Here is a 25,044-nt window from a genome sequence, read left to right as displayed (position 1 = left end):
GCTGACTGACTCACTGGGAAGGTGCTGCTGCTGTGGACTGGGTTTATTTTAGAAAGCCTTGGTGGGCTGGACGCCGGCGTCCCGCCTTCATTTCCTCACCTTGATGGAGAGGATGTGAGTCCCGGCTTTGACCAGCTCGTCAGCCAGCTTCACGTAGTAGTCCAGGGAATATTTCTGCCTCATCGGGTCGGAGACGTCGCCCGTGTAGGAGATGGCGGCCTCCACCACGCCGCCGGCTGCCCCCGCTGCCTCCATACCCAGCAGCATGTTGGGCAGGTAGTTAAGGGAGTCGAAGACGCGGAAGATGTCCATGCCATTCTCCTTGGCAACCTCGCAGAACCTGGAAGAGCAATACATTCACACTGAACATGTGTCTAATGAGCTGTCGACATGCAAAACTGAACCCCTGATGCTAATCCCTTCCCATATATTTGCTCATAAACACCGCCACACCTGAGTAAATAAACTATTCTCACTATTTTCATGAGCGGAGAGCTTAAACAGCCTGCAGGAGCTGGCAATAACTGGAGACAAATGTACAGCGGAGTCATTATCCCAGCTGCTTCTGGTAAATCCCTCATTACTGCCTTTGCCCCAGTATCTTAATCAGGTTTTTCAAAACCGCGATGAGCGCCGACTGCAGACGTGTTACTCTGAATGCAATATCTACCCACACACCGGGAGCTTTTGTTTCGGCCAATAAACGGGAGTGTGGCCGCGTGTTTGTTTATTTGTGCCACGAGACGATTACCAGTCCAATATGTGTGCGAGTCCAGTGTGAACACAATGTGCTCTGTGTTGGGGGTTTATTTGGGAACAAATTGAAACCACTGCTCTGACTAACGCCTCATATTTAGGTCATTTAAAAAACAGAAGAAGAAGAAGAGAAAGAAGAAGAAGAAGAAGAAGGTTGAGCTTCATAATATGATTCAACAATCTTGTTGGCAGGGAATCGACCCTCCAGGCGGTTTGGAAACAACTTCCTGAATACAGTACAGGAAGTCACATCACAACCAAAAAATACAACAACACAAGGTAGCGAATATTTGTGATGTTTTCTTTTTTTAATTACTTTTTAAAACTTAAAATCTGAAAAGTTCAGCCTACATTTTTCTTCAACCCCCCGAGAAAAAGTCCAGAAAAGTCACTTAATTAGTAAACAGACTCCATCTTTTAATGAGGTTCAGAGCTCCTAAAAGGTGCTTTGTGTTTTATTGTTCACACGCCAGCCAGCCCACAAACAAATCCAACGGATTAAAAACAGAGACACACTGCGTTCTTCAATTATATTTAATCTGTCACATAAAATCCCAACGAAACACCTTGAAGTTAGAACAAAAGTGGCCTTAGTACTTCTGCTGCACCTTAAATGCAGCATTCCTGTGTGTAAAACACACTTTAAATTGAATCAAACAAAATCAGCCGTTGATTTGATTTAGCTAATGAAGATTGTTCGGGTTACGTGGCGGCGAGCCGTTTCGGGCGAGGCGGCGGCAGAGTGTAGCTGAGGATGGAGAAGGGAGCCAAGCGACCGGATCAAAGCCATTAATCACAATGATGTGCAAATTTTCAACAGCACTCCCACTTTGGGATGCGGAGCGAAGGGAGGGGGAGACGAAGAACGAGCTGCGTAATGTGGCGAGATGAATGAAAGCTGCAACAACAACAACAACAAAAAAATAACAGAGGGAGGCATCAGGGGAAATAAATAACGACGATAAGGTTAGCGGGACGGGAACGGCGGAAAATAAGGAGGCAGGAGGAGGTCTGTGTGATTCGGCAGGAACGCTGGAGGAGGGGACAGCGGCATTACTCATAAAGTAGCCACTACTAATTTACATCAAGCCATGGGATTCACATGCTTGAAGATGGCGGTGTGTGACTGAGGCAGCTTGTGAATCCACTTGGAAAAGAGGTGGAGGTGCGAGCGAGCGAGCGAGCGCATCAGCCCGAGAGTATTTATGTCCTAAAGTGCATCACTGGCATGCAGCTGCATGAGTGATGAGCAAGTCAGTGAGCGTGATAAGAGGAAACAGGAACACATCAAATAAACTGACCTGATTAAAAACGTTGGAACCTATAGAGATATATTCAGAACAACAAGAGCTTTCATGTCGAATTTATGGTTAAAGATGCCGCCCTGAGAGAGACCAACATCTGTAAACTTCAAAAAGTGGAGCTCAACCCGAACGCCCACACGCGGAGGAGACGTTAGAGGCACTGCAGAGAGCGAGGGAAATGGATCTTCTGTTATATTTGTTGATTCAGACTCATGAATAACCGTCAGTCTCTTCAGCTGAAGAAGCAAGCAATAACTTCACTCATATGACCTTTGTGCTAAGGACAAGACCTTCAATTCTTTATAGCATTTAATAAATAAGAAATCTCAGTTCAGCTCTGCTAAAATGTGAAGGAATAATATTTGTTGAAGAGCTTTTGTAACGCCTAACAAGTCATTCAATTACATAAAAAAATAACTGCATGAGAAAGGCAACAGAATAATGTATGTAGCTGCTTGTTACCTGGGCATTTTGCATAGAAAAAACCCAGCAGGAGGACAATTCAATGCAATCAGACAATAATACAGAACTCAGCAGATGGCTTTACGAAACTCATATTCAAGTTGATGTTTTGTAAAAAATTCAATCATCGTTTCAGGCAAAAGAAATGCTGAAATAGGAAAGTGATGGAGCCGCTCAGCTGTGTAAGGCGGTTTGATGCAGAGAGCTACATGCAGCAGACAAAACAGAAATAAAACTCTGTGCAGGTTTACATACATTCATTATAGCTTGGCTCTCAATGATCTGAGCCAACAAAACCTTAAAGTTTGACTTGCACTAGAGTTTCTCTAATCCACAAAAGTCATAACAGTTCAACTCTTCACAGGTACATCTAAAAATAAATTAAGATTGGAACAAAAAAAAGAGAAAGAAAGCAAAACTCATGTGTTTATATACAGAAGGTTAAGAATATACCTCCATGTCATTTTTATAAACATGTTCAAAGTGTTCATGACATAACACCTGTCATAACACGAAGGAGTCTTTATGAATATTTACAACTGTTGTCATGAAGTGTTTCATACTGCAACTTTAACGGGTTAAAGTAGCTTTCAAAAGGTCAATTAATAACATTAACTGGACAAGGCAAGTATAAAAGCAATAAAATCCAGATAACCAGCTTGCTGGGATGTAACCGTGTGCAGGAGCGACTCACTTATAGACGGCGTTGTCGGGGTAGTTGGTGTAGCCCACAGCGTTGGCCCCTCTCAGCAACATCTGGAACGGGACGTTTGGGATCAAAGCTCTCAGCTCCTGGAGCCTCTTCCACGGACATTCGGACAAGAATCGCATGGCCACGTCAAAGGTTGCTCCTGCACACGCACGCACATGCACGCACATGCACGCACACACACGCAAGCAAGCAGAGAGGAAAACAGGGTTTTAGGCTTTCATCCTCATCTGTCATCCTGACTTTGATGTCGATTACACAATCAAAGAGAGATACTTCAAACTTATCTCGGGCGCCGCAAACAACACCCAGACAGCAGAAATACTGAATGATAATGGATGATTGTATAAAATATGATTATGGTTCTTTTCAAAGGAATTTTTAAAATCCAAGAAATGTTGCAGCGATTGAGAAGAGGAGAGGAGAAAAAAAAAAGCAGAAGCAATCTCTCATTTTCCTTTCTGTGGGAGCAGATAAGGAATTCCTATACCCGTTTATCATATCATCCGGGAATATTGAAGCCTCCAGCAGGATTCTGCTGATCCAACACTGTCATCATTAAATATCATTTTCTGGGCACTCATGCGTAAGAACAGAGAGAAAATACGGAGCGCAACTGCTGCTCTTATGAGCGCTGCAGAAATAAAGCCCCCTCACACAATTCATACCCCCTCCTAGTTTAAATTTCAGCTGACGTCAGCATCTCCAAAAGCCCTGGATCGGGGCGGAAATCACTGAGCAGCCTTGATGTTGGACATATTGGTATTACCGTTTCGCTGCACGTGAGATATCCCAACATGAGGCAAAGTGGGGAATTCATGCGAGGCGGCAGACTCTACCCTTATGATTTGATAAAGTGAATGAAGACTGACAGCCGGTCCCACAGGCAGGAAACACGAAGCACAGCCTGGTTCCTTTTGGACAGGCAGGAAGCCGCCACTCCGCTGTGAGTGTGGGCCACAATAACCAGATGGAAACGAGTGCAATATGCCCATAACAGCTAAGGAAGCAGAGAGGCATTCAAGAAGAAAAACAACCTATTTTGGGATGCTTCGTATGCCAGATGAAGTGTTCCAGGAATAAAACAAGACAAGGGCTTGTAACTTACATTACTGAGCAAAGATGAGTTACATTTTGTTGACTCAAATACAAAACCTGCGAGCAATGTCATAATTTACAACAATATGTTCTTTTTGCCTCTTTATATTTGCAGGTAAGGAGACGCAACATGGGATCTGGATTGAGCAAATCTTATGCTACGTTCACACCAAACACGTTTTCAGTGTCAGGTGCGTTTGGTTTACATCCAAAGTCTATGTGTCGTTGAGGCGCTGAATGATTTGAAGCGTTTTGAGCTACTGTCAAGCTCATCCGACATGTCCGACCCTTAAGTCGGAAAATCTGAACTTTCACCGAGGAGAAATCCTAAACGCTAAAATCTGATGCCACTCCAATCTTGTTTACATCCTTAGAGGTTTTCGTGTCGTTTCCTTCGGTGCTTCTTACTGCAGCGCCACCAGAGGTGAGGAGGGGAACAGGTTCCTTAATGTTTGGTTTGTCTGACACAGTGCGAAAGCGAACTGCACCTACTGAAAACGCAATAAAATGTTTCAACTTTGGTCCCCAGTTAAATAGAATCTTCTGGACTATCAGATGGAAAAACGCCCAGAGATTCAGAGAACTGGGAGTTGATACTTAGTAGAAATAAGAGTAATAATGCAGGTCAGAACAGGAGCAGAAATGACTGATAAGATTTCTCCACTCCTCACTTCCAATATGGCCAGGAATATGATTGTTTTGAGCATACCCAATAAAAATGTGTAGAAATCTTTAAATATGTCTTTTAAAGTATGCATAGTTTCTATTGGGAAGAAAAATCAACTGGCAATATTTACACACATTCCTGAGCTCTTAAACTTTCTTTAGTTTGTTTGACACAGTGTGGAAGCGAACTGCACCTACTGAAAACGCAATAAAATGTTTCAACTTTGGTCCCCAGTTAAATAGAATCTTCGAGAGTCTATCGAGAGTCGATAAAGGTTAAAAATGACTCATCCAAAAGTCAACCCACTGAGTTACGTAAGAAACATCAACCTATTTATCTCCCTTTTTACTCAAACTGCAATTACACAGGCTAATAAATGTGATACTTTTACAGCTGGGTCAATTTTTATGTCATCTGAGATTTTCTTTTGTTGCTCTGGATTAATCGAGTCGCCTTTTCTCTTCAAACTCGAAACTGTTTCTGCATGACAAAGCAGAAACCAAAACAATAAGGTCTCCTTTACATTGTCTTTAAAACGTGTGCAGCTCAAACAGAAGCAGCCGTATGGATGCATTGTGTGACCCAGTTCATTTTAATGTATCTTCCACACAGCAGCGAGGACCGCTATATCGGGAAGGGACTTAATCCTCAAAGGGCTTTCACAGGCTTAATCTCTTCAATGATTCATTCCGCCTCTAAGCAGCTGCAACATGTGAAGGCAATATTCCCTCTCCAAGACCACAAAAGTGTTAAAAACAAAACATCGCTGCATGGGGACACATTGTGGACACCAGTGAGGCCAGTAGAGATCAGAGTTTCTCTGATTACTGTGCTGTGTTTGGGGAAATCGTGTCAGGACGGCTGCAGGATCCATTCCTCCTGTGGCCGTTCCCTGATTTACGAGGGTCCATTTAGAGGTTCTGCTACGAGCAGCGCGAACCGGAGATGAACCTTTCACTGCATCGTAGTCTAATTAGTGTTTAACAAACTCAATGAGGTGATAATGTTTCCTGACAGCTGCTAAATATTAGATCTTAAGGTTTTAAAAGAGAGAATTCATCTTATGAGGTAAAACGAGGAAGAAACCTAACGCTTAGTTTGTTTCCTTGTTGCTGTACAGAAAATAACCTTCAAAAACAGATAAAAACCAACAGCGCTCGTTAGAGAGGAGGCTTTAAGCCAGCAGGCTGAGGACAGCAAGGCAGATTCTGGTGTCTTTACTTAAAAATTAACTTCCAATTTGAAGCAAAAATGTCCCGAGAGAAATTAAAATGACTAAGTGCGAAGCTGGGAGGAATCTGTTATGAGAACAGAACAAAATGATGATGAGAAATGCAATTTTGGTCCTGTGCAAACCGAAAGAGACAGAAAACATGACTTCTCCTAATGCGAAAATAGATGAAAACATAAATATGAAGAACACCTGACTAAGAACTATTTTAAGTTTGATTTAGTGAAATCAAACTTATCCATGTAGATCCAACAACAATCCAGATGTTTGACTTTACATCCAAACGTTCCAGTTCTACCAAACTGAGCAAAAAAATGTTTATTAAAGGTTGATCTTTTTATAGTTAATCAGGAACTTGATTATTTTGAAGGTTGTGTTTTATTCCCACAGGTGATTGTATCGTTTTGGGAATACAGGATGACTGAATGGTGAAGCATCAGGTGTCTACACTCACCTTCTTTATCAGGTACACGTCTTTACTGGCATGTCAGCCAATCATTGGCAGCATTTTAAAGCTTTTAGTCAGGGAGTCGGGGTTAAGACGACCTGCTGAAATTCAATCGGAGCATCAAAGAGGGGATGAGAGTGGATTTTAGAGCGTTTGATCGTTCAGAAACTGATTATCTTCTGGGATCTGCAGGTTCGCAGATGATGAAAATTCCTTGTTTATGTCAAAACTGTTTTGAAGGATTAAAAGTAGCTCAATTACCTGCTTGATGCTTCCAAAGTATGCAGAAATATCACATGAAGGCACAACTTGGGCTACATTCACACAGCAGGTCAATCGGGCTCAAATCCAATTTCTTGTTTTTTTACCATGTCTGATTTTTTCACGGCCCAATTCCAATCTTTTAACTCTCTGTGTTCAAGTAATTCAATTTTTCTTTCAAATATCTATTGAACTGAGCGTAAAGCCTGATATTAATCCTTTTTTTACATGTACTGAGACTTAAATGCTTGAATTGTTAACTTTTGAATAATGAAGAGCTCCTTTTTCATCAGGAAGTTATCAGAGCACTTACATCTGTCAGAAAAATAAAGCAGGCATTTCAATTATATAAATAAGAAAATTAGGTTTGAGAGATTGTTTGAAGATTTATAACTCCACTTTAAATGCTTTTAAAAGACAAAACTAAACCAGGAAAAGAAACACGGCTTCTTTAAATACCTAAATTATTAAACCAAAAATAAAATGTTGCAGAAAGATTTAGCTACTGCTATCCATGCTAAATCTACTATCCATCCATACACTTTGAGTAAAAGCTACAGCAGCTTTTGACTCGCATGCAGGAAGGGATCATTTCTCCAGAGACCTCGCCTCATTCCTCTTACATTTGTTGTAGCTCAGGAAAACAAATGAATCTGATGCACCAAAACTCGTAACATCAGCTCTTTGCAGAACCGTCATGTTAGAGTTGTTTACCATCCTCCAACGCTCGTCTCACATCTGAATTCAGCGACGCTCTTCTGCCGTCATATAAGTGGATGTATATCCTGTGTTTCTGACTCAGATGAAAGCCTGTTTACACTTCAAGAGATTTCACTGACAAAAGATTTCAGACCCGACACCCAGCACAGTTCAGAGCGCTGTCTGGAAGAGGGCGACACAAAGTGAGATGTATTTACTGTTCACTCGGATGCAGGAACTCCCCAGATTAATGTGCAGTGTGTGATCCCAGCCTTTACCGCTGCAGTTGCTCTCATTAACGCCACGCAGTCTGCTAATTAGTGGGTGGAATCCTTCAAGGCCTGAGCGCAACGAGGTTGTGTTTCCATGGATTTTATTGGTGTTTTAGCTCATCCCTTTAATACTTGATCTGGTTAAAAGATGAAAAAAAAAAAAACTCGTGATCTGCTGCAGATGTGTGTAAGAAGGACCAGAAAACCAATTTAGAGCGCCACATCAGGGAGACGGTCCCAGTTTTTACAAAAGGAAACTGAACGGTGAATTTTTACTATCAAAAGAGAAACTTTCTCTACCATTTGTGGGGAAATTTACTTTCAGGTTAGGAGTTTGCAAACTTTTTATCGAAAGTAAACTGTAAAATGAGTGAGGCTGCATAATTTCAGAAAACATGTAGTTGTGTAAGTTTAGCTGTTTTCTTGACTTTTTCTTTCCTTTCCATCAACATCTCAATTTTCTGTGAGCTTCGGCGTCTCGCCTATTAAAAATATACGTCTCTTGTGGGCATCAAAGGCAGTTTGAGACCAATAAGCTGCCAAATACATCACTGCCTTCCAAAGTATTGGTGTATAAAACTTTAAATATAACAAACATTGCAACTCTAAAAGTCTCACCAAATTAGAAATCTGAAAATAAATAAACTGAAACATTGAAATGTTAGTTGGGCAGAAATTTCATTGGGTCAGACTTGGAAAATAAGTCTTTTAATAAACTTCCAGTCCTTTGCAACTGTGAAATTTCTAACACTGACATTGTACTTGTGGCTGCAATTCGATATATATATTGTGTAGTTTTTGTGCCAAAGTTTCAAAGAACCACCAGAATGTTGGAAACGACAAAAACTGGTTGTGTTTCATCCCAAAAAATGTGGGACAGAAGCTAAAAAAATGACAGATATGGAAGCGTGTTTGTTTTCAAGATCTGGTCTGATTGTGTTTAACATTTACGCTGAATTTAAGATTTGAGGTTTAGAAATTCCAGAAATTGGTAGGCAGTTCCCAAAAACTTTAATTTCTGAGCAGAACGTGATAGCCACTGATATTAAATGCGGTTCTGAGGGTTTGGATCTCATTAAAACTCACACAGAGCCGTGAATGTGAGCAGAGCAGCTGCTCTTAGAGTTAGAAGCAAACGAGATGCGGTGGTTCAGTTATCCAATCAGAACGCCTCCTGAAGGTTTCCATATTAACTGGCATTTTACACAAGGAGAGAAGAAGATGGAGCAGAACCAGAACCGTCTGCTGGTCTGGGAGCAGCACTAGGAACAGTCAACACACAATGAGCAAAAATTAAAGGCTTGCTCAAATCGCCCACACAACCATCAGGCATGATTGTTATGTGAAGAGCTCCTCTGCTTCTCCACTCCCCTGCTGTCCAGACAGCGCTGCGTACCATTGGATCAACCTTTAGATGTATGGAGATGGTCCCTGATGTTGAGTTTGGGGCATCCACACCGGCTCTGCTTGGACCTGCTTAGCAACAAACTGATGCAGACCAAAACCAAAAAAACCTCGGTCACGATTCTGTTACAGTGAACTCTGCTGCTGCTTTATTTGAATGCCAAATGGACTCCAAAAACAGGAAGTGGACTATACCACAGGGCATTCTGGGTAAATACAATTAAAACAAGGCCCAGCAAAGATTATTTTATCTAAGGAGGCTCGCAAAGTTTCAAGTTGACAAGTCAATTATGATCCTGTTTTATAGATCACACCTTCAGCAGAGCAATTCATACTAGCAATAAGATCTTAGGGGTTGATCAATGCTCACTTACACGACTGTGTAAAAAACAAATCATTAGGAAAACTAAAGCCATTATTGCTGATTCTTCTCATGCTTTACATGCTGAGTTCCAGTTTCTGCCTTCTGGCATCAGGCTCAAATTCCTAGCATAAAAAGTAACAGGTACAAGCACTTTTGTTCCTACAGCAACATCTATTTTTAATGCAGGACAAGGTAGATGGACTTGCACCTGATCTGGTGTTTGTAGCATCTGTCAGTCAATAATAAATACACTGCTGTACTCTTTCCATTAGGTATTGATGTATTTCATGTCCTTCTGGTGTGTTTTGTCGTTGTTTATTTTTTAATCTTTCAGTTTTTTGTACTTGCTGTAAGATCAATTGCCCATTTGGGATACAAATAAATCTGAATCTGAACAAACGTTTCAGTCAAGAACCAGCGGGGAAAAATGGCTGCAGTCTGTCACCCCCAGCCAAAGAGAAATCCTACAACCACTGAAATCTGAGGCCATTCAATTTTTGTTTTTATTTGGTGGAGAAGGAATTTGCACGCATGTCATCTTCAGAGGATTTTGTGTCGTTTCCTTCAGTGGAACCTGAGGCAGCGCCACCACAGGCGAGGAGGGGAACAGGTTGCTCATTTGGTTTGTTTAACTCACTGCAGTGTGAATATGAACTGCACCAGATAAAAATGTGACAACTGTTACATTTTGGTTCCCCAATCAAACCAAATCTACCAGACTATGAGGTGTGGAAACAACCTTTTACACATTATATGTCTTAAAATGATAAATTGACGTTATATGTGGCTGAGAAGACGATATTCTGAATCCCTGATAAGCAGAAGACAATGAAGAGACTGCTGCAGGAGTAATTCACATCAGTATTAGAACGATGGGATAAAAAGAGTTGCACCAGTCTAAGTGAAAGTTGTCAAAGTAATATCCATCTGCTGTTGGAATTCAGTTTTTCTGCAGCAGTAAAAGCCTAAAGTGAGACCGGTGGAGAAAATTTGATCCAAATACAAAAGAATCTATGAGGTTTACTCATCTCCAGTGGCTTCTTGTTTGAATCGCAACAAAGGCTGAGATAAAAACATTAGTGGGGGGAAAAAACCTGCTAAACGTCTGTTATCAGTGAAGTAAACCCGCTGACTGCGCCGCCGCGGTCAGTGGGAGATTTAGCGCTGCTTTTCAAAGTCTCAGCGATCGCTCCATCCTGCTGAGCTTAAACCCAGAGACGAAGCTTCACAGATCCAGGATCAGGTTGTGTTTATTTCAAAATAATGGGAATTTACATCTTAATGCAGTCTCTGATGCAAGATGAGGAAGCCTGTAAAAGGTTTTCATCCACCTTAATCAAAGCAATTCTACCGTTCAGGACTGGTTTACAGGATGTAATGAGATGCACATCAGTGAGGCTCTCCTGATACAAATTCAGCCATTTTCTACAAGGTAAAACACTGATGTTTCTCAGCACTCATTCAAACATTTGTTTTATTCTGACTGCTTTTCCAAAGCTAAAGTGAATTAATATCAACCTTTTTAGGTGAGTCCTGTAAGAACATTTATTAATTTAAGACAAATTTAACTCCAAATTTATGAATACATATGATAAACTAAAAAGGTTGTTGCTTAGGTCTCATTTACCTTACAGCCTTAGAAACAACAAAGAGCGATTCCTCTGAGTTTGTTTTAAAATAACTGCACATTAAATATTTCAATTTGGAAACTTGTTCCAAGTGTTTGTGGGTTCAAACCGGAAAAAATGCCTTTTTTTTTCCAAACCTGTTCAAAGCGACTCAAATTCATGTTCTAAAGACAGGAGCTCAAACCTGATGCTCACGTTTTCTTTCTGTCCAATTTCAGAGTAATTGCATCTTCTGCTCAGACATGATTGGCCTTGCGAAGTTTCATTGACAAGTGAATCTCTGCGATGACTCAAGGCAGGGGAAGGTATAATCATTTTCTTTGTGGAAACTCACTTTAAAGACTTTTCTCATGTTTGTTGGGCTGAAAGAATAAAACTAAAGTAGCTTTTCAATGTCAAGATTTTCACAGTTTTGTGTAAAAATCAAAAATCTTAAATCAATAAAGCTTGGAACAGATCCATTGTTTCCTTAATTTTCTGAAATGTTTTTCGTCCTTCTTTGTTTCAGTTTTACTTCACTAGAAAAATAATCTGATCAGTAGGTTGCAGCTCAGATTAATCGACCCAATTGGCCAAAACTGGAGCAATCTTTTCTGATGAAACAAAAGGTTATCGCCATTTCACAAACTGAAAATTATATTTTTATGATCATTAAGTGCATAAAAACCAACAACTTCAATATTTTTGAGGTGAAATAGTTATAAACAGTATGTAATCTGATGCAGTCGGAGTCTAGTAAAGCAATAAAAGCTTCAGTTTAGATATTGGCTCCAAACTATAACACAAACAAAGCGCTGTAGTGCGACGCCATCGTTCCTCTTCTGCACATGCAGGTCGCTTTGGGATGTAAACCACTCACCCAGGACTAAGCATGCTGAATGCAATGAATGTAATGATGATAATTAAATGAGAAACAGGTTATTTTAATCATATCTTAATAACAATAAACAATTGTGATCATTAGTTCTTTTAAATTTGAGCAACTCGTGTTTACGATTGTAATTTTGATCCGAAATAATTAAATTTATAGCAGTTTCTTGTACCAAAGACACTGGAGGATATCGTTTCCTTTTATAAACATAAAAATGAAAAATATTTGTATTGCAAGTGGAGTGGTTCAAGCATCGTTTGGTAAAAAAAGAAAACACTCAACCTCAGAATATTCATATTTTAGACCAATCATAAAACCTTCTTTAAAAACTGATCCCATCCAATTAAATGAGTAGAAATGGGATTTTGGAAGTTTTCCAGTTGGCCTTTAAAGACGTCTACATGGTGCTGAATCAGCAACAGTTGAAGGTTTTTAATGATGTTAGCGATTGATTCTGGATACTTTTAGGCCTAATGGTATCATTAGATGCTGTTGACCAAGCCATTATTTTATCCCGTTGGAGGGTTAAAGGTGGAGCATTTGGCTGGTTTTGTTCAACCTGCAGGACAGTAGTTTGTGAGTTCATACGGAAAACTTTGTTTTTATTGATTTTGTTCCATTTCTTTATTTATGTAATGTTTTATTGGTTTAGAACTGCACATCACTCTGTTTAAATTGCTTTTTAAAAGGGCAGCATTATGCAAAATTTACTTTTTTAAGCTTTTATATCATGTCATACTATCCCCTCATCAAAAACTTATTTTTTTCTTTCTTTGAGAAATTCTTTAATCTCCATGGCAAGTTTTTCAAAATGTCACAGTGGACCAAGCTCCTCTTTTGAAACTCAGCTCCATTTTCTAAGCCTCTGCCTCACAGAAATGTAGCAACTCCCCGACTTCACTCCTTCAGACTAGCCAGCAGTAATTAGCAAACACCTAATTGAACTGTGCATCCGCTGAGCTCATTATGCAGGTAAAAACGATGTTAAATTTCAATACAGGAGCGAAGTTGTGATGACTTCCTGAAGACAGAAAGCGCAGGAGTTTTTAAAGAGAAAAACTCCCAATTTTAAGATGATAAATTACAAAGTCAAAACGCTTTTAAATCATATGTTATATATGCAGCATTTTTATAACAACCGAAGGTAACATAATGACTTAATAAAATGATTCTTTGTGGCTGGAAAGCAAAAGACGTGTTTCAGAAATAAAAGGTATTTCGATCCTTACAGTTGCAATAAAGTTTTCACAAAGGAGTGGGTCACAGCAGCAGGTTTGCAGAAGTGAGCTCACCTCCCCAGTTCTCCAGGCTGAACAGGTTGCTAAAGTTGTGGCTGACGAACGGCGAGATCTTCTTGAGGTCATGAGTGCGAACCCTAGTGGCCAGAAGCGACTGGTGGGCGTCCCTGAATGTGGTGTCCATTAGCAGCAGACCCTGGTGAGCTCGCACCGCCTTGGCGAATCCCTCGGGGCCGTCGCGCAGCAGGACGTCGCGGAAACCCACAGGTGGGTCACCTGAGAGGGAAACGGAGCGAAAAGAGGGAAGGATCGAGGTTAACGGGATGAGCCGAGCAGAAAACAGAGAGAACCATTAAATAATCAATAATTTAATGTTCTGATAACATCTAATTACCTACATAAAGACTAGTGGAAGTTATGTTTATAAATCCTTACATATCTGTCTGTGCATATTTACTTCTAACAAAGTGTTAAGCTGAGATACAAAAGATATTTTTATCAAGATTAACAACAAAGTAATTGAGCATAAAGCGTTTCACCCTAAATATAAACTAACATTGCTACATTTTTTTTTCTTCATATATTAATCAACCATAAGCTTGAGGCGTATGACTTACCAGATACACTCACCCACCAATTATAACTACATTCAGATTGGTTTCAGTGACTCATGTGATGAAGTGGAGAACAGAAAGTAACCAAATGTGTTACTATATATGTTTTCTGCATGAAAAAAAATTGGTTCCAGTATATCAAGATGGCTGCCCTTTAATTTGATTCTCTCTTTTCTACCATGTAATTAAATCCTAAGCTGAAGCTTTACCTTCCCAGAATCTGAATGTAGCTTTTCTATGGTGTGTACTGTCATCAATCAATTACAGCAGTTAATGAGGTGAAAGCTGCCTGTTTAGATGCCCTCCACCTGTCTGTCAGGGAAAACAAATTATCTTCACTGTAAATGAGCCCAGCTTAGTATATTTATCCACACAAAACATGAGCGTCAGACGCAGGTTGGATGAGCTCTGAAGCACACAGACATGCAAACCCATTAAGATCTGTTAAACAAAGATGGTAGCAAACAATAAATGATTCATAGCCGGGGCTTTGTTTGTCGGTTTTGAGTATTTTTAGCTAAACTGCTTTTTGCTGCCAGAGTGGCCTGTGACAGAGAGGCAGCATCCTGGGACTGCAGTTCACAATGTCCTCCGAATGTGAAGGTTTCCTGGAAAACAGTCAACATTTCAGTGCTTTTGTCCTCTCATGGAGTCAAGAGCAAAAGAAGCAAAAAAGATACAAGTCCCAAGTGGACGCCGCTCTTTCTAACTGACCCACTTACATATAAACACACAGTCTAATTTACTCTGAAAACCTCACACTTCCTTCCTACCCGGAGTCTCTGCATGCCATTTTCTCTGCTCTGTCTTCTCAATGTCATTCCATCCCTCCGTCCTTGACATTCCTCACAGGGCTGGAGTCTCCGTCTCCACCCTGCAGATCTGCTGAGGCGACCCGACAGACGGATGCAGAAGCCCACAGCAATTCCTTAGAAGGGTTTAAAAGAACAGCTCATCCTGCCATCTGCTGAACAAAGTGACTGATAAATCCGCTTTCCTTTGTGATTTTCTGCATGCTAATTCCGTACGGTTCATTAAAACACAGCCAAATTACTAAAAAACTAAAAATAAAAACATCTTAAGGCAGTTTAGAAACTGGTCCAGTTCACTTGCAGTTCTATGGACTCAAAATTTGGTGCAAAATCAATAGAAATCAAGCCAATTTATTCTTCACCATTAGATCCATTGACATAGAAAAGGCACAAGGGATAAGTGAGCTACGCTGCTGCCAACTCTCTCACAAAATGAAAATTTTATTTTTTAAAATTTGTATTTTGGAAGAAAAAAATTCCCCCCACTGAAAGCCTCCTGGTTATTCCACCAAATGTTGATTTCTGAACACTTCTTGAGTGAAAACATTAGGGTCGTTGTTTTTAATTTAATATAAACTTGTTTTCTTCGCATTATTTGAGGTCTGGAAGCGCTGACTCTTTTTTAATTCCTTAGATCATTTCTCATTTTCTGCAGTAGTTTAGTCAGTAGTTCATTGAATAAAAGAACAATGTTCATTTCACACAAACATACATACAAAGAGTATAATCAGAGCAGTGGTCTCTTAATTTTTTTTCAGAGCTTTATGTATTATAATTATGAACTATTTGGGGTTTATATTTTATTTATGGATTTAAATGTACTTACAAAAGCTACATAGAGGAAGGCATTGCTCCGTAGTTACGTTTGAGTCATAATTTTTTGCTGCCAACTAATAAATTTAGCTGCCAGTGTCTTTGCCAGGATCACATTTTATGCACAGTACAGCTGCAAGCCAATAAATTACAGCTGTTATGTCCTTCCTTCCCGTCTCCAGAGTCTGTCCTGAAACACCAGACTCGTGAATTTCAGACCAAATTACTAAATCAAAGCAACAGCCTCGACTTAATTTACTGCTGTTTATTTGGTAAATGAAACCAAGTGGTGTTGGGACACAAACTGTCTCCGATATTACAGAACAATTAAAGTTAGTTGATCAAATTTCACCTGGGAAGAAAAGTTATTTAAGTTTCTAAAGAACCCCAACAAATTAAAATGTATTTCTCACATACTCCTCATTTTGAGTAAGAATATAGAGAACGAGGAAGTAAAGAAGTTAATTTTAACAGAAAAATATCTGTAGCAAAACTTCCAGAGCAGTTTGGATTCATTTTAATAAAACCACAGAAATTTTGTGATATTTAAATATATATAATTAGCTTTACTGTGTTGAATAGCTTTTGTGTTATTATTTTTAAATGGATATAACTGAGTTTTAACTTAAAGAAATATTAATCTCAGACATTTCTGTATGGATGCATAAAGAGATATTTATTCAATATTTTAGAATAGTGTAAAAAAGTTAATTTATTTCAGTAACTACGTAGATTATTTTCACATTTCTGTTATGATAATTTTTTGATTGCAACTGTTTTTAAGATTAGAAAATTATAGTTCAATAATAAAAAAAAACATTTAACTACAGAAATATTCACTTAATAAAAAGTATGTTTAACACTTCCTTAAAAGTTATTTCCAAATGTTCTTCTAATCTGACAAATTGAATATATGAAGTACATTTAATCCAGAATTAAACAGCGCCTGCACAATTTATGGAATAATTACAGTTTCTCTGAATTTAAATAGACTGCAGATATTCGGTAATCATGTTATTAAATCCTAATTTAAAATGAAAAACAGAGCTCACATAAATGCCATTTTCCCAGAAACCTATTTTTGCCCGAGCAGCGGTGGGCTGAGTATGATGGAGTATTGTTGTTCATTGAAGCCCGGGAAGCCCAGCAGTGACTCACTCACTAGGAAGGTGATAAGTCGGACCTTTTGTGTTTAGGCCTCAAGCAGAAAGTCTAAAGGCTTGCAAGATGGATCACATCCGTCACGACTGATTCCTGCAAATCTTAGACGAACCGAGCTGCTTCAGAAGGTAATTCTCTCTGCACCTCAGCTCAAAAACATCAAAAACTGACAAATGTTTCAGAAAACTGGTTTTACGTCATTATTCTTTCACACGAATGTGTTCCTTTAGATGTTAAACATGTAGAAACGCAAGTGACTTTATAACTTTAAGATATCATGGCACTAAATCTGGAGCATTGTGCTTTTAAAAAAAAAATTCTAATTACTTGCAGTTTTGAGAACTATCCATCACAAAACATTATTTAAAAAGACATAATAATGTTAGTTCCATCTTCAGTCTTGAGGTAATTTTTTGTTTTCATGTTTAACTATAAATATGTTCATATGTTTTGCAACAACTATTATAAATATTTGACCCACATCATACAGATCAAGTCTATTAAATGCTGGAACAAGTTTTACTTTGCAAATACAAATAAAGCTGGTTGTCCTAACTGACCTAAAATAGGAAACATTTAGTGTCATCAAGAAAAAAAAGGTCATATGTCATCTTCTACACTTTATGTAAACATTAAGTTGAAACGGGAAGCAGGAGATAAAGGACTAAATATTTGGGATAGAAGAAATTTAAATTTACCTCCAGATATCGGGAGCTAAATGTGAATCATCATGGCGCTGCTCACCAAACATTCAGGTCAATTATGTAGTGATTTTTTTTCCCCACAGTAGCTACAAAGCAAAACAAATTTCCACCTGATAACATTTGTGTTTCCCTGTTTTCACCGAGGGATGCAAGCATCACCATAAAACTGCAGGAATACCAAATGAATAAATGTTAAGCATCTGTAAATGCAGATTTTTCTTTTCGTTTTAAAGCGATGTATTCCAAATGGATATAAGACGTGAACCACATCCCATCCATTATGAGTATTTCAGGGAGGGGGAATCAGCATCCGTTCCCTGAGGGAAGCTGGGATGGGAATCGCTGAGCACCGACTGACCATTTCTAGTGAGCTTCCAACAATCACATGCAACCTGAATGGCTAAAAGCTTCTGCAGAGAGAAACAAAAACTTCACTTGAATTCCTGTGAGAAATCCTGGCATTTCCAGATCATTGCAGTTCAGCTTTAAAAACAAACAGCAGACATCGCCAACATGTCTGCATCTCAAACAAACCTTTTTGGACGTTCTTGACGCCTCAAAGGCTAGACACACAAAATGCACCTCTGCATAGACTGAACACAAACTACACGCCCGAAACGTGTTTTGTGTGAACGCAACATAAACTCAAGTGTCAACGGTGTTGCTGAGCAACAAATCAAGCACTTTACATTCATACAAATCAGTTGCTTTTTTGTGCGGTCAACTGTTCAAGGTCAGTATTTCTTCCTTCGATTGTTATTACGTTTCTGAACGTGTTGCAACTTTGTGAAAGAGATCCATATTTTTCAAAACTTCTGCCGTGACGCCATCTTGGATATTTTCTAAGATGTCACAGTACATCATGGAAATGCGTCACTGGAACCGATAAGCGGCATCGTTAAGCAGGCAACTTAAGTCCAAAATACTGAGCTACTGAGAACCAGCGCTCCATTCCCATTCCTACTGTGGTGTAGCTGGAGAGCAAACAACGTATGCAGCAAATATGCACATAGACTGGTTTTGTCTTTTACGTTGTACCCTCTCTCTGATAACTACCACACTAAACAAGCCGAGTAAAGAGTAGAAGGTTTGGTGAGCTCTGAAGTTGTCCTGCTGCTAATAGAAACAGGCAAACCCATCAAGAATACAAGTGCCCTTGGAGAAAACATGCAGGTCCAAGGATTAATTCTCATTCATGTAATTTCTTCCTGTGTCACCACTTGTGTCTGCATGACACTTGTGTCGCAGCGCCATAAAGAGGAAAAGGGTTCAGATGCTCTGGGATCTCTATATCTGACAGCATCCCAGAAAACATCAGTGAATTTATATGTTGCATTAAACAAAATACAACATATAGAGAAAAGAAACAAGTCCCACAAGGTCGCTGTGCATGACAACTGACCCACTTGCACACAAACGTCTCGTCTCATTTCCACTGAAAGCCTCTCCGACTCTCTCTCCCTCTGTTGCTCTGCGCACACTTCGCTTCTCGTGTCACTTCATTCCTCGCTCTTCCTGACGTTCCTCACCTGTCTGCTGCTCTCCTCACGCTGCAGCTCCAGAAACGCATAGAGAAAATGAAACACAGACCTCACGCATTCTGGAGCATTCGGAGTGACAATCACCCCTAATGGATGATGTCTGTTTGAATTTGAGCGCATTTTGGGTAATTAAAGTCCTATGCATTGAAATAGTTTGATAAAATAAGCTACACAGGGATGCTGTATTTCCAAATATATTAAATAATCCCCCTTAGCTGCTAGTGCATGAACTGGGAAAACATTTTCCTGCAATGGGAGGTGTGGAAGAACAGAAAAAAACAACTGAAGTGAATATGAATCAGTAGCCTTGGATTTCAGAAAGCAAAGCCCGAAACCGACTCCTTTTTAAAGTTTACCGACAATGTTTGGACTGAAAAAAATAAAAAAATAAAGAAGCACAAAGCCAAAGCAAGTGTTTGAAGACAGCAGAAAAAAAAAAAAAGATCCAGAACTACAAAGGAGCAGATAACCACAAAAATAGGTTAATTCGATCTGCTTCAACACCGTCGTAAAAATGGAAACAGTGCAGCAGGAAAGCAGCAGTTCATTTTTATTAGGTAGTTTTTACCAAAGTTGGCTTCCAGACCTCTGGTGATTAACCTGGAGATGTTCTCCATTAAATAAACCCCGACAATAATTGGAAGGAGGTGTGCAGGAACAACATCCATAAGCCTGAAATCATCAAACTACCGAGGGAACATTTCAGATCACAAATCCTACTTCGAACGAAATTAACTTTGAGTATTAAAAAAGCTCTGTCAGAAAAAAAGTAGCACTGAAGTCATCATTCCTAATCTTCTCAAAGGAATAAAGATATTTCTTGTAATTTATCCCCCATCTCTTCTATTTTTGAAGACATTATATATTTTTTCCCCAACATTAATCCAAGTTGGCCCAAAGTAAAAGCGAATTTGCAGCTGCTTAGAGGCCGCCCGGTTGCTTAAGGCTTGAATTTAAACAGGGCAGGTTGCACCGGTAGCACAAAAACTGAAGAAAACCTTCACAGTTTAAAAGTTATGCTGACAGTCCCAGTTTAATCCAAAGTGCAAAATGTTACAAGAGATGAATCGGAGAAAGTTATGCATGTGACTGTCCAACAAAAACTGTTATATGTACAAATCAATTCATTGTTAGCTGCAAAACAGAAGCTTTCAGGTTTTACTCTATGGCTTATCCTTCAGTTTAAACAGACATTGTATCAATAAATCATTAACAATACATATCCGGATCAATACCGATAGATAATACATCTGATATAGAATATTCACTGAACTCCAATCCACAACAGCACAGCATTCTGGGAGATGTAGGCAGAGGCAAAGCTTTATCTTCTCAGCCTCTCAAGGACCGCTAAGAACGTTTAGGGGAATCAACTGACTCACTCACTCTTTGGTCACCTAGCAACAATCTGAAGAGTAACTGGCGCAGCAGCAGTTTCAAGTTTTGCCACAGTTGCTCAAAACTGCTTAAAAATAAAAAGTGTGGATAAATCAGAAAACTACCACCGTGGTAGAATTTATGATGTTTAAAACAAAAAAGTTAAACAATAAATTTCAATTGAATTATATGAAATTCTTTTATCATAAGTTTTCCAGCCATATCATCCTTTTTTTAAGGATCTACTTTTGCTTTGTTTTGGTGAATACCGTCATATCTTGTTGATATTTTTTGCCTAATGTGTTTTTTTTAATATTTACCATTTGTTGTCTAATTTCATTTTTATAAAGTGAAAACAGGAAGCAAAGAACGAGTTGTGGTCAGACAAGACAATATGTGAAACATGGTGGTGGCAGCTTTATGCTGTGGCCATTTTATCAGCAATCTTATATCAGTGTGGATGGGAAGATGAAGGGAACTAAATACAGAACAACAATGGAGAAAAACCCCTGAGACAGCGGCTATGGAATGGCTTACATCAATGTTTTTCAATGTTCTAGACTGGCATAGTCAAAGTTCAGACCTAAAACCAATTGAAAATCTGTTGCAAAGCTTGAAAATTCATATTTTGAGCAAGTTTGAGCAAGAAGAGACTTGCCCCCAAATATCAAAGTAAGTGAAGTGAAAGGTGGTTCTATTTTGTGTTATTCGCATTTAAAAACAAAAAAAACCCCAGAAAGTCATGGTTGCGATAAACTGTCGACAAAAACATATGAAACCAATTTCACCGAATATCTCTTGGTGGATTGATCCATTCCAGCTCCAATGGGCCATTTTTTCTCCACAGATTAAACACTGGCTGCCTGATTCTCCCATCATAGTCCATTTCTCCCTCCATGTCCCTGTCCTTCCCTTCCTCCACGCCTCTTTAGACAGAGTGTGATAATACAGGCCTAATCCCTCTCTTCTCCCAATCCCTCCGTCAAATGAAAGAAGGGATATAAGCACATTACAAATCTCATTAGGCATACCTAAAGCGCTCACAGGCTTTAGGTATGCCTGTGAGCGCCGCCTGTGCTGCATACCGCCACCTCATCAGCTGCTTACAGTAGGTGAGTTTGTGCACAACGCTGACGACGTAGTGTTTGTTCATACTGTATCCATTACAGCTCGAGTGTCTTTAATTTGTTCTTGTATGTGTGTGTGTGTGTTTAAACACACAATGCTTTCAACACCAGAAATAATCTGCATATCCAAGATGAGAGAAAAACGTCCAGCGGAAACACAAACCTCGGAAATTATCCCGTCTCGTCCTTCTGAGCATGTTTTTAGATGTCAGATACAATTAGTCAGGCTCGATTATGATGCACGCTATTCACATTATTTAGTTTTAAATCCATAATTATGGAGCGTGCCGATGCAGATGTTGACCAAAGGGGCTGATGAATTTATTTCAAACTGCAGGACAAAATAAAAGCCCAGGAATCCTGAAAATATCACAGGTAAATGCAACAATGTGGAACTTGAGAGACAAACTTCAGATAAATACTTCTTCATGCTTTCTAAAGAGATTTTTTTGGGAGGATTTTTACTCATTCCAGTGCCTTGACATATTCCAAGGATTTATTTTTGATAAGTCAATTTAAGACCAACAAACAAGCACAAAGTCTTTAAAATAGAAATGTGATCATCTGTACTGATCCGTTGGAGTCCAAAAGGACTTGGCAACAGCAACAATAACACTTCTGTTGAGTCATACTACAAAATAATGAAGGAAAAAATAACAATAATGGTTGTTTTTAAGAAATACAGCATGGGGAAGTCTGTTGTTTTCCTTGTCTGAGCAATTTTTCTCTCAAATAGGCATAAAACAGCAATGATATGCAGGTGAGGAATCCCAAAGGTCCTTCCCACCAGTTTCCTGAAAATGGACGCCTTTAGAGTCGTAGAGAAAAATGCATCTCTCTCATCTACCTATCACTCTGTTGTGTATCTGTTTTGTAAAGTGCAGCAAATAAAGGTATTCTATTTTAGTCTTTGGAGCTTTAAAACTTAACACACCATGGAATATGCAGCCTTTTGATGAGTTAACCTGCTGAATGAGACGAGGTTGAAGTCTAGACAGTTATCAAACCTAGCAGTGAAAAAATCGGTAACCATTATTAAGGGTTTTTAAAGCATTTTAAAAATGTAATCCAAACCGTAAACTCAACTTTTTGGCATTTTTTAATTGCAACATCCAGAAAATACAACTGCTGTTACAGTCAGCGATGCTAAGTGGATCTTAAAAACCTCCCATTGTGAATGACAGCCATCAAAAAGCCACTTTCTTGTGTTTCTTGTGGATTTTTATGACATAAATCCACACAGACCACTGAAGTGGACACTAATGTATCGTGCAACACTGCCAACTACTGGCCATCCACTGCAACTGCAAGAAATGTTTTGTTAAATCCAATATGGCGGACAAAGGGAAAATCGACTCAGGTAAAAAATCCCAGATTTTTTTGTTTTGTTTTTGTTTTTACAAAATTTTGTTTCCATCTTTTTTAGGGTTAGGAGTTATGTCTAAAGAAAATAAAAGGTACTTTGGAAAAAATTCTGACTTAAAGGATCATAATTCATGCATGAAAGGGTTAATGCCATTAATAGCTAACGAGTGAAGAAAAAGTTAAATGTCATAAGTTCTCAACTTCCTTTAATTAAAATGGTAACCTATGAGATGTTTGTTACTTTTTTCAACCTTTTTGAATATATATGCAACTTCTACCAAACACAAAATCTGACTTTGCAATTCTATAAAGTGTCTCAATGCCCCAATACACATGTGGCAATTTAGAAAATATACAGCAGATTGTGTTATATGGGTGTAATAACACAAATGCAGGCATACAAAACTCTGAGGTTCCAATGGAGACTTAAAATGAAAACCTACAAGCGTGTAAAAGACTATGATTCTGTTTATTTCACCAAATTTAAAATGCACCCTTTGCTATTTACTTAAAAGCAATCAAATATAATTTGCTCCCTTTACTTTTGATAAAATCAAAATTAGTTCATCTACTTCAGTTCAGGTGTTGCATCAGAGCTTTACTGAATTTCTTCTTACCAATTTTTGCAGCTGGTATTTTTTTTTGAGTTAATATTTATGCCAAAGAACAAACTCTGAGACCTTGCACAAACATTGACGAAACCACTAAAAGAATAGTCAATTTCTCCACAATGAACGTTGCATAACTGTGGGATAATAAAAGATTTTGTGGTTTAGAAAGAGAAAGAGGGAAGAAAACCCTCAGCGCTGCACTCCAGAGTTTTTAAGTAGCTCAAAGAGCGCAGAAAGCTCTCTGTCTCTCCCCTCCAACATGTCAGCTCTGCAGAGAAGGAAGGAAAGTGGAGAACTTCTGCCTTGGAGAACAAAGAGCTGTGATCACTGCTCAGCGGAGCACTGAGGGCTAAAACCCTTCGCCTCCCAGAGAGCGAAACCGGGTTGTTCAGGAAGGCTTCTCTCTGCCTGCAGCTATCGGACGGCTCGACAAACCCATTTGTCTTTTGGCGGGTGCTTTCCTCCAACGCAGATCTACAAGTCTTTAAATTTTTAGCTCCGCTGGCCTCTGGAGGATGAAATCGCCTCACTCTCTCTTCCAGCATATCTTTGTTTTTTGTTTTTTTCTTCCGCAGAGAAAATGTAAATAATTCAACAGGGATGATTCATTGTGAAGTGATTGTTTATGATTCAGTGACGTCTTGCATTGCGGCACATTTTGTAAACATATTTCATTAATATATTAATGAAGTGACAGACGTACCCATGGTGACAGCTGGGATGACCGGGTCGATGGAGGAGGGCTTCGCCTTTACTGGAATAGGTGTGGTCGGTCCATTAACCATCACATGACCTGGATACCAAAATAAGTGAAACATGTTTAAAGCATTCCAACACAAAGCACAAAAACAAACAATGAAAAATGCACATTGCTATTTCTCTTTGCATACGCCTCCTTTTGTAGGTTAGACGTATTCAGCACAAATATTGACTTCTCTTATGACCCAAGGCTTGCTGCAAGGCATTTTATTTATACCATTGATTTGTTTTTGTAAATCAGGTCTTACTTTTTGCTTAGAAAATATGAAAATCTCTCGTATATTAGTTTGAAAAGAAATCATGCCTTTAGCGCTTGAAAGCTAATCTATTTCACAATTCTGAAGTCACAAAAGCAGTCACGAACCGACGGCTTTGTTCCAGGCGCACGTCGAGTTATTAACCTTCAATTTGTGCTTACAGATACCTGCTTTCGCTCTGCAATCTGACCGCTTGAACTACAACCACAGCAAGTGCACAATCCTGATCAGAAAAACTCTAAAGTCCTCGTTTGATCATGAGGCGATTATCACACTGACCGAGGTAGTGCAGCAGCTTCTGCGCTCGGTTCTGAGTGGGTTTGAGGTTGAACAGTTCTGGATTCTCGTCAATGAACTGGGTGTCCACGGTGGAGTGCAGGAACTGGTTGTTGGACAGGACATTCTGGAGGAACGGGATGTTGGTCTGGGAAAACAAAAGAAGACATTAAGATGGTTTTAAACAGGAACTGATCTGATTCCATTTCAGTTTC

General features: G+C 39.2%; 1 protein-coding gene across 1 annotated transcript in view; it reads right to left on the bottom strand.

Annotated features, from left to right (window-relative positions):
- pcxb (pyruvate carboxylase b) overlaps positions 1 to 25,044 on the bottom strand; it is a 329,618-nt gene that overhangs the window by 45,025 nt on the left and 259,549 nt on the right. Inside the window, exons 13-17 of the mRNA XM_055051195.1 lie at positions 24,833 to 24,977; positions 24,241 to 24,330; positions 13,467 to 13,688; positions 3,217 to 3,373; positions 100 to 340 (exon numbers count right to left, since the gene is read on the bottom strand). Of these exons, the coding sequence (XP_054907170.1) occupies positions 100 to 340; positions 3,217 to 3,373; positions 13,467 to 13,688; positions 24,241 to 24,330; positions 24,833 to 24,977 (855 nt within the window). The remainder of the gene's footprint in view (positions 1 to 99; positions 341 to 3,216; positions 3,374 to 13,466; positions 13,689 to 24,240; positions 24,331 to 24,832; positions 24,978 to 25,044) is intronic.

The sequence above is a fragment of the Poeciliopsis prolifica genome, unplaced genomic scaffold, assembly GCF_027474105.1.
Source record: "Poeciliopsis prolifica strain line A6 unplaced genomic scaffold, Auburn_PproV2 SCAFFOLD032, whole genome shotgun sequence".
Classification (NCBI taxonomy): domain Eukaryota; kingdom Metazoa; phylum Chordata; class Actinopteri; order Cyprinodontiformes; family Poeciliidae; genus Poeciliopsis; species Poeciliopsis prolifica.
The sequence above is the reverse complement of the archived record's forward strand: the minus strand, read 5'-3'. Positions and strand labels throughout refer to the sequence as shown.